We start from the raw sequence: 14,013 nt of genomic DNA, 5'->3' as shown, positions 1-14,013 counted from the left end.
TCATTCCATGTGTGCTCTCAACGCGTCAAATGGTACCTTGTTATTGTAATTGGAGTTGCTGGACTCTCTTCTGGTTTGTCTTCAAATATATGTGTACATGTCATCACTATCTGCCATTGCCCAGGTACTAACCGCCCTGGCACTGCAACTGCAAGTATCGAACCTGCTGATGTTCGATGTCCTGCGCATTTGTTGTCTGCGATGTCACCATGAACGACTGCGCCATCATATATGTCTCCGATAATTTCCATAACCTCACTGGCTACAGCAGCCAAATTGCCGTTTTCTACAAGCACCCGACGGAAAGGTAGAAGCCGGGACCAAGCGTGAGTTTGTTGACAACGGTGCCGTCTTCAACCTGAAGAAAATGGTACAGGAGAGACGAGAAGTTCAGCAAAGTCTCATAAATTACCGGGAAGGGGGCAAGCCATTTCTCAATCTTTCAACATGATTCCAATACCCTGGGATACAGATGAAATCCGTTATTTCATCGGCTTCCAGGTTGATTTGGTCGAGTGTCCCGACGCCATTGCGGGGTCTGAGTTTGGTGGCGTTGCCGTCAATTACAAGCACAGCGATATTGGCCAATACATTTGGACTCCGCCGTCCTCTGCTTTCTGGGAGGCCGACAACGGGCAGACACTGGGAGTGGACGACGTCTCAACCATATTGCAGCAGTTCAATGCAAAGGGCATTGAATCAGATTGGCACCGTCAGTCTTGGGATAAGATGCTTCTTGAGAACTGCGACGATGTAATCCACGTACTTTCTCTCAAAGGTCTTTTCTCTATCTCTCCCCAGCCTGCAAATGCATGCTTGAGTTTGACGCCGCAGAATTAGTTGGCAACTCGTTGTCATCTATTTGCCATCTTCCAGGCACTGTGCCTATCACCCGAGAACTCAAAGACGCGACTGCTGGAGATCAAGTCAATATTGTTTTCAGCATACGAAGAAAGCAGAGTGGATACACATGGTTCGAAAGCCACGGATCTCTCTACGTTGAGCAGGGCAAAGGCCGGAAGTGTATCATTCTCGTCGGCAGAAAACGCCCCGTATTCTCCATTGGCCGTCGAAACATCGAGTCTCACGGCGGCATTGGCGACAGCGAAATGTGGACCAAGCTTTCAACCTCGGGCACTTTCCTCTACGTCTCATATAATGTACGTTCGTTTCTCGACCTGCAACCAGAATCGCTTGTCGCTACAAATATACAAGAGTTGACGCGTAAGGATTCTAGGGCTGGATTTGGCCGCACTTTGGAAAAGGCACGACGTGGTAAAATTGTTAGCTGCAAGCACGAGGTTCTAAACCGGAGCGGCCAAGGACTGCAAGCCCAAACCACGCTCTATCCTGGAGATGCAGCTGAAGGACAGAAGCCGTCTTTCTTGCTGGCACAGACAAACCTCTTGAAAGCATCCTCAAGGGCTCTGGCGCCGGCCACTTCAACAGCCGGCTCTACCACCAGCAGATCGGTACATGGACAGATCTTCCAACCGGCAGGCGGCGGCTTGACCTTGGGTAACCAAGACGAAGCGCTTGCGTCCGATGATAATATATTTGACGAACTGAGGACAACAAAGTGCTCCAGCTGGCAATTTGAGCTCCGTCAAATGGAAAAGGTTATAAGAATTGATCCAAGGCAAGAACGTGCCGTTGTTGAATGATGGAGGTGGCGTGCTACGTAGGAGAGCGCATGTGCCTAAATCGACTTAATAATGCAACTCGGCGGGCCTGGCTAGCGGCCTTAGCGCAAAGTTCCACAGAAGCTTCCGTCGGCTAAAAGCTGGCTTAACAAGGACCATGACCGATGGTAACTTTTATTCTAGTTTGCTTATTTACTATAAATTAAAAGTAGTTCCTATAGGGGTAGGGGTATATATATATTTATTCTATAAGGTACGTTAACAAGTTGTAGTGGAGATAAAGCAATAAACTAGCGAGCATTCATTCTACAGTTTCATCACGACCTGTTGCTACAGGTGCGGTGTGCAAGGCAACGAAAACAAACGAGCAGATTAGCCCAAAGTAGGTGATGCCAATATATTGATCAACGTGTAGATCTGGTGGGTTGATAAGCATCCCTGTTGGCATCTCACTGCTCAACGGTTCTCTCGAACAAGTAGACTGTATGCTCTGTTTCCAGGGTTTCACAATCATCCGGAATGCTTACATTGCATAAATCAGCAATGACGACTACCCGCTTGTCCACACTATCGTCTCTTCTACTGCTCAGTTCCTGCCATCTCCTCTTATCAGACAGCGAGTATTGGAGTTGCCCTTCCTTGTTCTTAGAGAGCTTGACCTGTTGGTACCCTACCCAGAACACTTTCTCCCCGGGAATTTCGTACGACACTCGACTGGTATGGGAACTCTCCACACGGGCAGCTGCTGAAGGATCCCATGGTGTCGGCAGAGATATGCCAGCCGCAGCAGCAAGAGGCGCTGTGACCGACTCGCCCGCCGAGGCAGCCAGCGTAGTGTCGGTGCTGGAGGTATGCTGAACAAGTGTGCAATACTCGGTGACTAGGTAGATGTCTTTCTTGCGCATCGTCTGTCGTTCGAGCCAGAGTTGCGTCTCTTTCTCCCCACAGACGCTATCGAACCAGTCGTCGGCATTGAGAATGAAGTAGCGCGTCATACGGCAGGCAGCCAGTCGCCGAGCATGTGTCGATTCGACCTTGAAAAAGGCCGAGGCAAAACTGGCCAGCACCAGCTCCAGCTTGGTACCATATGACCGCTCGATGAATTCGGAGGGGTTGAGAACGTCAGAATGATCACTGTCAGGCCTGGGCTTGGCCGCAAGTTTCTCGTGGGGGTCAAAGAAATTTTGGGGAGGGTTCTTCAGGACAGTGATAAGTCTTCCCAGTGAGATTGACGTCAGAGGGAGCGGGATCCTCGAAACAAAAACGGCCGTCTTCCCCATAGTCACTTGCTTAAGGATTATGTGCCTGGAGGTGACGATTTACAAACTTGACTAGCAGTGGTGCCTGTACGATGCCAAAATATCCATGCGGGGCGGCTTTACAGCCTTTTTAGGCGGCCAACGCATTCTGTGGCTTGGATATATTGGCAAAGGATCAGCTTGTGCTGTCCGCCAATATATTACGGCTGAGATGTTTCGCTGGCAGGCTAGCTTTCACGCTAGCTTTCAGCTTGGGCGCCTTATCAGCTGGAGACTTTCACGGCATCGAGCGCCACCTTGTAGCCCATTGGCTCTGCGTTATACACGTGATTGTCTCTCCCCTCACATGCTCTCGGAACAACATTCTGATAAAACAGCGCCACAAAGGCACTGCCCTGATCAGTTTGGCTCTGGAGCGTTGAGTCTTACTATGCACACTTTCGAGCCGAATTCTGCATAAGATAGTTTGTCAGGTTTGGAGGAGCATGGCTTAGAGACCCGATTTGAACTCCCCATTGCCTTCATAACTCCATATCTATTCTCACGGAACTCAGCATCCATTTTGCAGGTACTCCCTCAATTACAGAGAGCACGCGAGAATACCTCTACCGAAAACTTCCTCTGGCCATGTGCCCGAATAGAATGAGTCAAGTTCACACCGAGAGCTTCGATGCAGCTAGAAAGAGATACACAGAAGCCGCAGCTGGTACGGATGATTGGGTAGCCGCTTGGGAGACGTTCCAAAGAGCACTCACCCGGCAATGGGAGACGTCTGGGAAAGCAGCTGATCTGGACGCCCTAAAAGGTCATTGTCTCGAACTTACTGAGCTGGCACCAACAGAAAAGAAAGGGACGAGCTGGATGGTAAAGTGGCTCAACTTGACAGTCACAAAAATTGAGAATCTCGAGTCTGCAAGCTACTCGGATTTGGAAAGCGCACTGCTATTCTCTAGGCTGTCGCTTGAACATGCTGCCAGTCAGCAACCTGCTCTTTGTGCGCTGATAAAGGCTCGCATGGCCGAGCTACTGCTCCGCTTGTACCAAATAGGCCACGAGACAGCTAAGCTAATGCTGGCAGTAGACGAGGCTGAGGATGCAGCTAGGGTCGACGTTGAGGATCATGCAGATCGCTGCAGAATTATGCGTATCCTTGGCACTACACTTCGAGAAAAATACAGTTGCTTTGGAGGACATGATGACCTGAAGGCGTCGGTGAGGGCTACGAGATTAAGCTTGGAAGCTCTTCCGCGCGAGGAAGCCAGCGGCCGCTCTCCAATGTGTCTGGCACTATATCAGAACTTGGCAAATGCCCTGCATCTACTCTTTGACGTATCCGGAGATCCTCGTCATCTCGACGAAGCGATTGAGTTCGGCCACAAGTCTCTTGGGGGAGGTCCAAACGGAGACGATGCAGCTCAATGTATCAGCCTGGTATCCTCGTTGACTACAAGAGGTAGACTTAAGAACGATATCAACGACATAAAAAATGCCGTATCTATTATGGACAAGCTGATAGTCCTGGTCTCGCCGAAGACCAGCAGTAGAGAGCGAGCATCCATGTACGACCATTGGGCCCGCGCCCTTCAGGCAAGGTATGGGATTACAAATCAGCTACAGGATCTGGAGGCCGCCATTTTAGCCGGGAAGAAAGCTGTAACTCTCTTTGAGAACTTTCCTTACGGTGCTTACAAAGCCTCCGTGGCTCTCGAGATGCTGATTCTGTACACGAAGAAGTACGAACGATTGAGAAAGCTAGACGATGCTTTGGAGGGTCTCCGATATGGTGAGATGAGCATACAATTTCAAGTTCCTGGATCGTTTAAGCTTGGAAAGCACTTTGGTCAGATCTCTATCCTATACGAAAATATGTTCTTTTGTACCAACAAGCGAGAGCATCTGACTCAATCTTTGTCAAAGGCACAAAAGAGCCTAGAGTTCATGCCTAACTCCGCCATTGCGCAGAACAACATGGCTTGCAGATTTATTGTGCTTTATAAAAGGGATGGGGTGCAGAAGGATCTGGATCTGGCTCTCCATCATATCGAATTAGCGTTCACGGCATCGGAAGACATCCAACTTGGCCGAGGTGGACTGCTGTCGACTGCTGCTGAAGCCTACAGGCTGAAGTACGAGGCAAGTGAAAAGAGCGCTGCGGATGGCTCGGAGGCAGAGGCATGTCTCGTCAAGGCCGTGGATTACTTTACACAGTCAGCTAAGCACCCATCGAACCTCGTTCTAAAACGTATCGAAGCAGCACGTCGCGCGGCAGAATTACTTGGGCGCCAGTGCCGCTGGGAGGAGGCCTACGAGCTGCTTCACAGCGCCGTGGACTGGATCCCCACGCTTGTGCCTATCCACATGAGTTCGGAAGATCAGAGGACTATCGTGAAGTCTTTTTTCGGGCTGGCGGCAGAGGCTTGCTCGGTCGCAATTGCGTGCGGGAGAGTGCGGGAAGCCGTAGAAGACCTGGAGAGAGGGCGCGGCATCCTCGTCGCGGCTGCACACAAAGCTCTGCACAACATCGACAATCTCCAGGAAAGGAGTCCGGACCTCTTTAGACGATACTGCCGGGCCCGAGACCAGCTGCTCGGGGTCCCAAACGGGGTGGAGGGCGGCGCGGAAGAGCTTCGAATGTACCCAGATGACCACGCAGTCAAACGAGTATCCCAGCTACCATCCAGGGTAGATACGCTCAATAGGGAAATGGAGGAGATTCTAAAAGAGATCCGCTCCATTTCGGGGCTGCACCGATTCCTGGAGCCCATCTTGTCAGGCGAAATGCAGGAGCTGTGTGGGACCAAGTGTGTGGTGGCCCTGAACACTAGCAAGTTCGGAACCCATGCCATCATCTTGAACAAAGAACGGATCTGGTCCGTTCCGTTGCCAGATCCCCCCTACATACCGAATTTTGCGGGCGCTCTCCATGTAGGTGTGAGGGTCATGGAGCGCATTGTCCATCACAAATCGGATGACGACTGGAGCGACTGGGTTCCCAACAACAATTCGCTGCTCGGTCTACTGGCCATTCTTTGGCATCACATTGCTGAGCCCGTCACCAGGGAGCTGGGGTTTGGACAAGTGCGAGGCTTCGAGTCAGAGCTCATGATGGGACGTCGAATTCTGTGGCTGCCGACGGGGCAGTACTCTCGGTTCCCCATTCACGCAGCGGGCCTGCACGGTGGGAACGGAAAGGACACATTGTTTTTCGGGCGAGGTGTGCTGTCGACGTACATCGCCAGCTTCCGACAGCTGGCGTTTGCTCACAGCATCAGCACCGACTTGCCGAGCCGGCTGGGTGGCAAGGGATTAATCATCAGCATGGAACCGCCGGAGGGAGGGTCCGACAAGGCTCTGTACCTGTCCAACGCCGGTGTCGAGGTCGAAGAGGTCACCGCAGAGGCCAGCACCATGATTGACTGGGAGGTCCTTCGACGACCTACCCACTCCGAAGCGCTCAGCAGTGCGAGTACATGCTCCTGGCTCCATGTGGCAAGCCACGGCGTCTCGGACAACAGCGATCCAGCAGCGAGCTTCCTTCGCCTTGGCACGGACGAGGACGACGCTGTTTGCGCGGTTCAAGGCTCGCGCCTCACGGTGCAGCAGATTGCAGATGTGAGAGCCCACCAGGGCATCTTGGCGTTCTTATCGGCCTGTTCCACGGCAGAGAACAAGGTGGCGCTGCTGCTGGACGAGAGTCTCTCCATAGGCTACGCGTTCCAGCTGGCAGGATTTCCCCATATTGTCGGCTGTCTATGGCCTGCCTATGAATTCATCTGCCCTGATTTCGCGGCATTCTTCTACCGCTACCTCGTGCAGTACGGGCCCAAACAAGGCAGGCCCCTAACGAGCGATCTTATAGCATTTTGTGTGCACTATGCTGCCATGTCCATTATGATCAGTCATGACTGCTTAAAGGAGCCAATCTTTTGGGCTGGATTTATGCATATTGGCGCCTAATAGTGGTACGAATATGCTGCGGGGGGTTTACACATGGCAATAGACTATTATATATAATGTCATGGCAGGGGGTTGGAAGTACGCCCACGAGCTGAGGAGCCGCTGGTGTACAGCCAAGTGGTCCGATCCGGCAAAAATAGACACAGTAGCGCGAGAATTCGGTAGCTGTGTTAATAGGTACCAACGTCGGCAAATAAATTTTAAACCTAGCGATCTATATTGGCAACTAGCTTTGACAAATTCCTGGCGCGGTCAGTGTACCAGCAATAAGCTCACCCGATGTGTTTTGTGTAATTGATGGACTAGGCGAGTAAATCAAACACTTCTACGACTATAACGAAACACTTCTACAGTTATGCACCAAATTCCAAGCCGCATATCAAGCTCATGGTGACTAGCCGATTGGCTATGCCTCCGATCGACAGTGGAATTCGCCTTCGCAAGCTGTTTAGATTTGGCTTTGACGAAGTGTTATTGACAGTTAGGCTGTATGTTGATGGACGGAGCGCGACTTGCGGAGGGTGGCGGAACGGTCGCCGCCAGCGAGATCACAAACCGCCAGGTACATTAAATGTGTGTCTAGGAAAGAAACGGGAGGTGCACGGGAGTCCGACGCAAACTATACCTTGAGCTCTTCCGGGGAACACTGCGCATGAGCGACGGACCAATGGTTTGGGAGAGCAAGGATATACGACCTTGACTTTGCTGGCAGTGCGAAGACGTAGTCAGAGTCCGTATTATACCTGCTGTGTGGCGCCAATATGAAGTAAGATAGAGCCGCCATGGAATTCTCAGGAAGTCTCTGAAACCTCGAGGTAGGTAGAGGCGGCCAGATACAATGATAGCATGAATTAGTGTATGCATTCAGCCTATCAAGAGCCACAGGTGTCCTTGGGTCTGGATTACTGAAGGTGGCTTGCCATGCTATATCTGACGCCAAATTGAGCGTGATCTCGAGGCCAGGCGTACGTCATATGACGCCATCCTTCAAGCAGATCTGCGAGTGTGTTCGGGATAAAATGCCTGAGATTTCTGCCTTGCATTTGGAAGGAGCAATTCACATCCGGGGCTTTTTCCTTATTCACTTTTTCTTTTACCTCCCCAACCGTTTGTTGTCTTTCCGCCCAACAGCTTCTTGACCAGCTGGTTCATGGCTAGTGACTTTGCAGTTCTGCTATTGCTGGCGGCGAGCTAGCAGCTGTTCATTTGTTCGTTGCTGTTTTTCTTGGCCGCAACCAACTGCACGTTTTTGTCCAGCAAATTCTTGACCAGCTGGTTGCTGGCTAATGACTTTCTGGCTCTCCCGGACCTAGCGGGTGAGCAACTTTCTCCTTGTCCATTCGTGACTTTTTGCTTGTTGTCGCTCGGCGTCCCATTTTTTGGCGGGCGTAGTCGTTCTCCGCCTGGCAATTGTGCATTTGTCCACTTGTCCCGTTTTGCCCATGATCCGCCGATGTCTTTTTGCGCCTCGTTTCCTGATGTCCACCGGTGGCCGAAACCGTGTTGTGGACGAAGATTGTGGGCGGCCCCTACATTCGCGCCCGGGCGCGGATTTAGAATGCCGCGCCCTGCTGACTAGTTTTCCCGCACCCCCCTTCGAAGTGGTCAGTAATTAAACTTTAGTGGCCTACTCCCCTAAATACAGGGCGTCTTGTGCCGCACAGTCCACTGCCGCAGCCTTCCAGATGTCACCCATGCCTCGTCTGCCAGAAAAAGGATTCGCTTCCATCTCGGCTGCTACCATTGCTTCAACCCGATCTTCTTCTGCCTTGTCCCAATCCAGATACGACATCAGTTCTTCCTTCGTCCAGTCTCTAGGCCTTCCTTGCTCTTTACATTGTCTACCCATCTGCTTCCAATCAAGGCACCAAGCAAGCTCCGCCCTGTTATACCGCTGGGGTAAACTCATTGCCTTTCGATACTGCTAGTTAGTCTTGATACTGCCACGCGGCTGCGCGTCGTACCAAGCCTGTCTCGACTCAATATATCTCTGGTAGATTGCTTGCGGGTCGTTATATCTCAGCTTTAGCGCAGTTGCCTTTTCCACCACTGCTGACCTGGCTACCGCTGCCTGTTGTACGACTGTCGAGTTGATGATGCAATCTGCCACTGTCTCAACTGTAGAGGTATGGCTACCAAACTCACGATCTGCCAGAGCCTGAACTTCTAATACCTGGTCGCCTCTGAGGTGGCCCGTTGGTGCTTGCCCCGCTACCATGAGATCGTCTTTCTGACCTATCGTCGCATGAGCTATCGTCGCCCGAGCGGATGTCGTCGCCACTGCTTCCGATGCCATGATACTCGTTGTGTGTGCTGTTGTTTCGGTGACTGAGGCTGGTGGCTGAAAGAGCTCTGTGTATCGCAATGGGCATGACTTCGAAGTCATTGTGTGACCTATTTTATGACACATGCTACATTTAGGCAGGGCCTTTGGACGTGTTGCTGCCTCAACTAACTCGAACGCGCTAGGCTCTCTCCTTGTGCTAGTTGCTGGCTGCTTGCGTCTCTAGTTAAGCTGGCTCAGGGCTTTTCTAGGCTCTAATATTGGATGTGGTCTTGACATATCTCGTTTCAAGTGCTAATGGGGATGGAAATGCTCGAGTAACAAGGCTCCGCCTTCGTCTTCGAGCCTGTTCAAAGTATGGACACACGGCAGCCCAAAGGAGGATGTAAAGGTCATGGTGCAGGGGTTTTTGAGTGGCTTGGAAAGCAGTTGCCGTTGTTCCTGCACTTTACGTAGGGCTCGATGAGAGACCCAACCCCGCACCGCCTTAAACACCACACCAGAGACGTCCAGAGGCATTGATACCTGCTGAGAAGCACGCACCTAATTCAACTCCTTCAGCTGGTTAGTGACCGCAGGTCTCATAGCTTGCCAGACATCGAACAGATCGAGTGTAGATATCTTAATGTGTCCTTTAACAATAAGTGGATTCCCTCGGCTCTAGAAGATAGATTAGTCCCTCCGTCTTCAACCAAACTACGAGCCACCTGCCTGGAGATAGCCACATTGCCAAAGTGCAAATACCTGTCGACCCATGCTCGGACAATTTTTTCTTTACACGGGTCAAGCCAGATTGTCCTAACATAGCCGACTACGTCTGTAAATCTCTCGGCATAATTCCGCTCGAAATCAGCCAGGCGCTCTTGATACGTCATTTGAGTCGGAGAGGCTACGATTGCATGCCAGGCCTTGTAGAACTCATCCCATCTCCTTTCTCCTTGGCTGCCTTCAGCGAGAAAGGCAGGCCGGCAATATTGCAACACCGCCTTGTTTACATGCCAAGTGCAGAGGAGACCTCCGGATGAAGGGAACCAGGTTGCAGCCGCATTCATCGCAGCCAAGCACCGGTCTTTTAAGACAATGGAGGGAAGGTCACGCCGATAGAGCGACCGAAGATGTTGCAAAGCCCATGAGTAGTCTTCTTCGGTCTCACCAAAGAGGAACGCAAAGGCAATACAAAAGGAGCGCTCGCAAGCGTCAACGCCAACCATATCGAGAAGTGGCATGCTGTGTTTGTTTGTCTTGTAGGTACAGTCAAGGAGCAGAACATCGGGGTTGCATTAGAGAAATGCGATTGAATCCGGATGGGCAAAGAATATTGCTGTAAGCCGATTATCGGAATCCAGCCGAACCTTGTAGTGGAAGTCCTCCTCATACAATTAGTCGACTAGTGCTTATATGCTGCTTTGGCCCTCCCGTAGGTCTCTCCTTGCTGCCCTAATTCGATTATATATATCTTTCTGGGTTGCAAGTGTCGTGGAATTGTTACGGAGGTACGTCCTGATTTCACGAGGAGCAGCTCTAGCAGCCGCAAGACTAGAAATGACCCTAGAATCACCCCCAGTAAGGTGGCGATGTGCTAGGTGTGCAGATAGGTCTTCACTTAGCGGGTGATTGTGGAGAGAGAAATCCAATCCGGGTCAATGACTGAGAACCCATGTTGCTCCATCCAATAACTGTTTAGCAAGCACAGAAAACTTGCATCCTGTTCCTCGGCTACAGGTACGCCGCTTTCGCTGTATGGTTGCATTTAGCTGTTGCCCGTTGCGATCGCAAGCAAACACAACTTTAACCCGGCCATTGGGTGTCTTCGTCGACTTTCCGGTGGTAAATGCATAGCCTCTAGATTTTGCCCATGAATTAATGGCGCTAAGGAGAGATTCGCGTGAACTGTATACGCCCTCTGGAGGGAGCACATCATCCGGGAATACTATTTGGGACATGACGAAAGTATGAAGTGGTAATGGTTGTGCGATAGCGTGTTGAAAGGGGGCGCGGGAAAATTAGTCAGCAGGGCGCGGCATTCTAAATCCGCGCCCGGGCGCGAATGTAGGGGCCGTAGCTCTCTAGGATCTCAAAGTGAGGTCTTCGTTGCTCTGTAGATAGTTTATCAATTCATTGTTTGCTTGGGCGAAAGCCCTGTCTGTGTGCGGCATGGCGGATTCGCCTGAAGGACCGGTCGTGGTGGGAGCTGCGAGCCCCACCGCGTCACCAAGACGGACGACGCGTCAAGTGAAGCCCAGTGGAAGAGTCCAAGATACGCTCCGAACTCTGGAAAATGGTACGGCAAAACCGGCAGCAAAGCCGGCAGCCCGGGCGGCGCGTGGATCATCCGTGGAAACAGAGATTGATGCGGCAGGAGATGGCAGGAAGGCGTTGCGAAGCGGGGGCGAGACAGGGAAGGCGATGCTACAGAAGGTGTTGGAGGTGTTGGGACAAATGAGCGGAGAAATCGGCCAAGTCAAAGAAAAGATATACGTCCAGAGCGAAACGATTGAAAGACAAGAATTGTTGATCCAACAACTGGTCACCCAAGTCAAGGATTTGCAAGACGAGCAGCGAAGCACCCAGGACGAGTTGAAACAAGCTAGACAGGAGCTGGAAACCATCAAGACAGCCACCTCGTCGTGGCAAAGCAGTCCGCAGACGTCATATGCTGAAATAGCACGAATGGAGACCCCGAATAGGCCTTCGAGCCCTCCCCCACGCGCACCGACGCGCACGACTCCCTCAGAAATGTTTCACTGCACGGTCGACACCTCACGTGTGGAAGAGGAACACCAGCATATGGCAGGTGTGGGTAGCATCCGGCAGGCGATTGAAGCAGAGCTTAGGAACAAGACTGGGCACGAAAAATGGAAATGTGCAGCGGGGGTCAAAGATGCCAGAGACCCACACAGGATCAAGGTTATCTGTCGTGATGAAAATGAGCTGCAACTCGTGAGAGAGGCAGCCGAGAAGACTGTCCCCGCGGGAACGCGAGTAATGAGAGACCAGCTCTATCCTGTCAAGGTGGATTTCGCCAATCGCATGGCCGTGCTAGACTCGGAAGGAAATGTGCTTCCTGGTGCCCTCGAGGCGCTCGGGGCAGAAAACAATGTATCGATCGCGAAGATAACATGGCTCAGCAACAAGGACTCTGGAAAAGCATACGGGTCCATGGCAGTGTATGTTACCAAAGGGAGTGATGCGAAGCGGTTGCTTGACAACCAGTTCTTCGACCTTGCTGGGGAGTCCGCCTGCACAAACGCTTTCAAACCGAGAGAGGGGCCGGTGCAATGCTACAAATGCCAGGAGCTCGGCCACAAGGCGTTTTCGTGCAAGAAGGTCCAGATGTGTGGGAAGTGTGCAGGAGCGGGGCATCACCACAGGGACTGCCAGTCACTGGAGCCGAAATGCATCCTGTGTGGCGGCCCGCATGAATCGTTTAGCCGAAACTGCCGTGTGCGGAATCTGCGAATAGATGCATAGCCTCCTTCGTATCCTGCAGCTGAATGTGAGGAAGCAACAGCCGGTACAGCTTAGCTTGATGAATGACCCGGATCTTCAAGACTACGCCGTCGTGGCGGTGACAGAGCCGTATGCGAGGAGTGTGAACGGCGTGATCATGACCAGTCCAGCTGGCCATAGCAATTGGACGAAGATGATACCCACGCGAATAGAGGACAGGATGTGGCCGATTCGAAGCATGCTGTGGGTGCGGAGAGATATCGAGGCGGAACAGGTTCCTGTACCGTCGGCTGATCTCACTGCGGCGGTGCTTCGGCTCGAGGACCGCGATGTGATGGTAGTGTCGGTATACGTGGAGGGAAGAGATGAAACGGCGCTGGTTGTAGCAATGAGGCAGCTGCGGAACCTGATCCACCAGTTCCGCGACAGGACAGGTCGGCGGACAGACGTGGTCTTGGCTGGTGATTTCAATCGACACGACATCCTTTGGGGAGGAGACGATGTTCCGGTGAAAAGACAGGGAGAGGCGAGACCAATAATCGAATTGATGAGCGAGAATGGCCTCTGTAGTCTCCTGCCACGAGGGACGAAGACTTGGCAGGGAAAAGATGTAGAGAGCACCATTGATCTGGTGCTTGCGACATCGGAGATGGCAGAGGAGGTAGTGGAATGCGATATTCACACGACAGAGCATGGATCCGACCATCGAGCGACCCAGACGATATTTGATGTGGCGACCCCTGAAAGGGATGTAGCGCCTCGGCTTCTGTTGAAAAATGCGCCGTGGCCCATGATCTTGGCCAGGGTGGAGGACAATCTTCGGCCGCTGCCCTGGACGGTGGATGTGCAAACGCAGACAGACCAGTTGATGGAGGTCGTTCTGGAAGCAATTCGTGAGCTGACACCGCGAGCGCAGCCGCCGGCGTACACGAAGCGATGATGGACGAAAGATTTGACAAGGCTGCGGCGGGCCTACACTTTCTGGCGGAATCAAGCTAGGGCGACACGGCGTGCCGGATGCCGGAAATCGGACCTAGAAACGCGTGCCAAAGAAGCGTCCAAGGAATATCACGACGCCATTCGGAAACAGAAACAAGGACACTGGGAGGACTTCCTGGCCGCGGACACCAATATCTGGAAGGCAGCTAGGTACCTGCGGCCAAGTGTGGACGCCATGGGCGACAAAGTGCCACCGCTACGCAGAGACGACGGATCTACGACGAACGACAAGGTGGAGCAGGCGGAGGAACTCCTCAGCACATTCTTCCCGCCACTCCCAGCACACATTGAACCGGAGGGCGACCGGCCGCAAAGGGAGGCAGTGCCAATGCCGGATCTGACGTTGGAAGAGATCGAGGAGAAAGTGATGGCGGCGAAGCCTTGGAAAGCGCCAGGAGAGGATGGCCTCCCAGCGGTTGTA

The 14,013-nt window shown here is 52.3% G+C and overlaps 3 protein-coding genes across 3 annotated transcripts; 2 read left to right on the top strand and 1 right to left on the bottom strand.

Annotated features, from left to right (window-relative positions):
• Positions 1 to 447: 447 nt before the first annotated feature.
• LMH87_001406 (uncharacterized protein) lies at positions 448 to 1,664 on the top strand (the record flags this gene model as incomplete). Its single annotated transcript, XM_056192676.1, has 2 exons — positions 448 to 712; positions 877 to 1,664. The coding sequence occupies 2 exons, from the start codon at positions 448 to 450 to the stop codon at positions 1,662 to 1,664; spliced, it is 1,053 nt and encodes a 350-aa protein (XP_056049788.1).
• Positions 1,665 to 2,092: 428 nt separating this feature from the next.
• On the bottom strand, positions 2,093 to 2,923 carry LMH87_001405 (uncharacterized protein; the record flags this gene model as incomplete). The annotated part of the gene is made up of 1 exon (XM_056192675.1): positions 2,093 to 2,923. The coding sequence occupies one exon, from the start codon at positions 2,921 to 2,923 to the stop codon at positions 2,093 to 2,095; it is 831 nt and encodes a 276-aa protein (XP_056049787.1).
• Positions 2,924 to 3,529: 606 nt separating this feature from the next.
• On the top strand, positions 3,530 to 6,859 carry LMH87_001404 (uncharacterized protein; the record flags this gene model as incomplete). Its single annotated transcript, XM_056192674.1, has 1 exon — positions 3,530 to 6,859. The coding sequence occupies one exon, from the start codon at positions 3,530 to 3,532 to the stop codon at positions 6,857 to 6,859; it is 3,330 nt and encodes a 1,109-aa protein (XP_056049786.1).
• Between the last annotated feature and the right edge of the window lie 7,154 nt (positions 6,860 to 14,013).

Source organism: Akanthomyces muscarius, chromosome 3 (assembly GCF_028009165.1).
Source record: "Akanthomyces muscarius strain Ve6 chromosome 3, whole genome shotgun sequence".
NCBI lineage: Eukaryota > Fungi > Ascomycota > Sordariomycetes > Hypocreales > Cordycipitaceae > Akanthomyces > Akanthomyces muscarius.
This window is presented reverse-complemented; position numbering and strand designations above follow the sequence as displayed.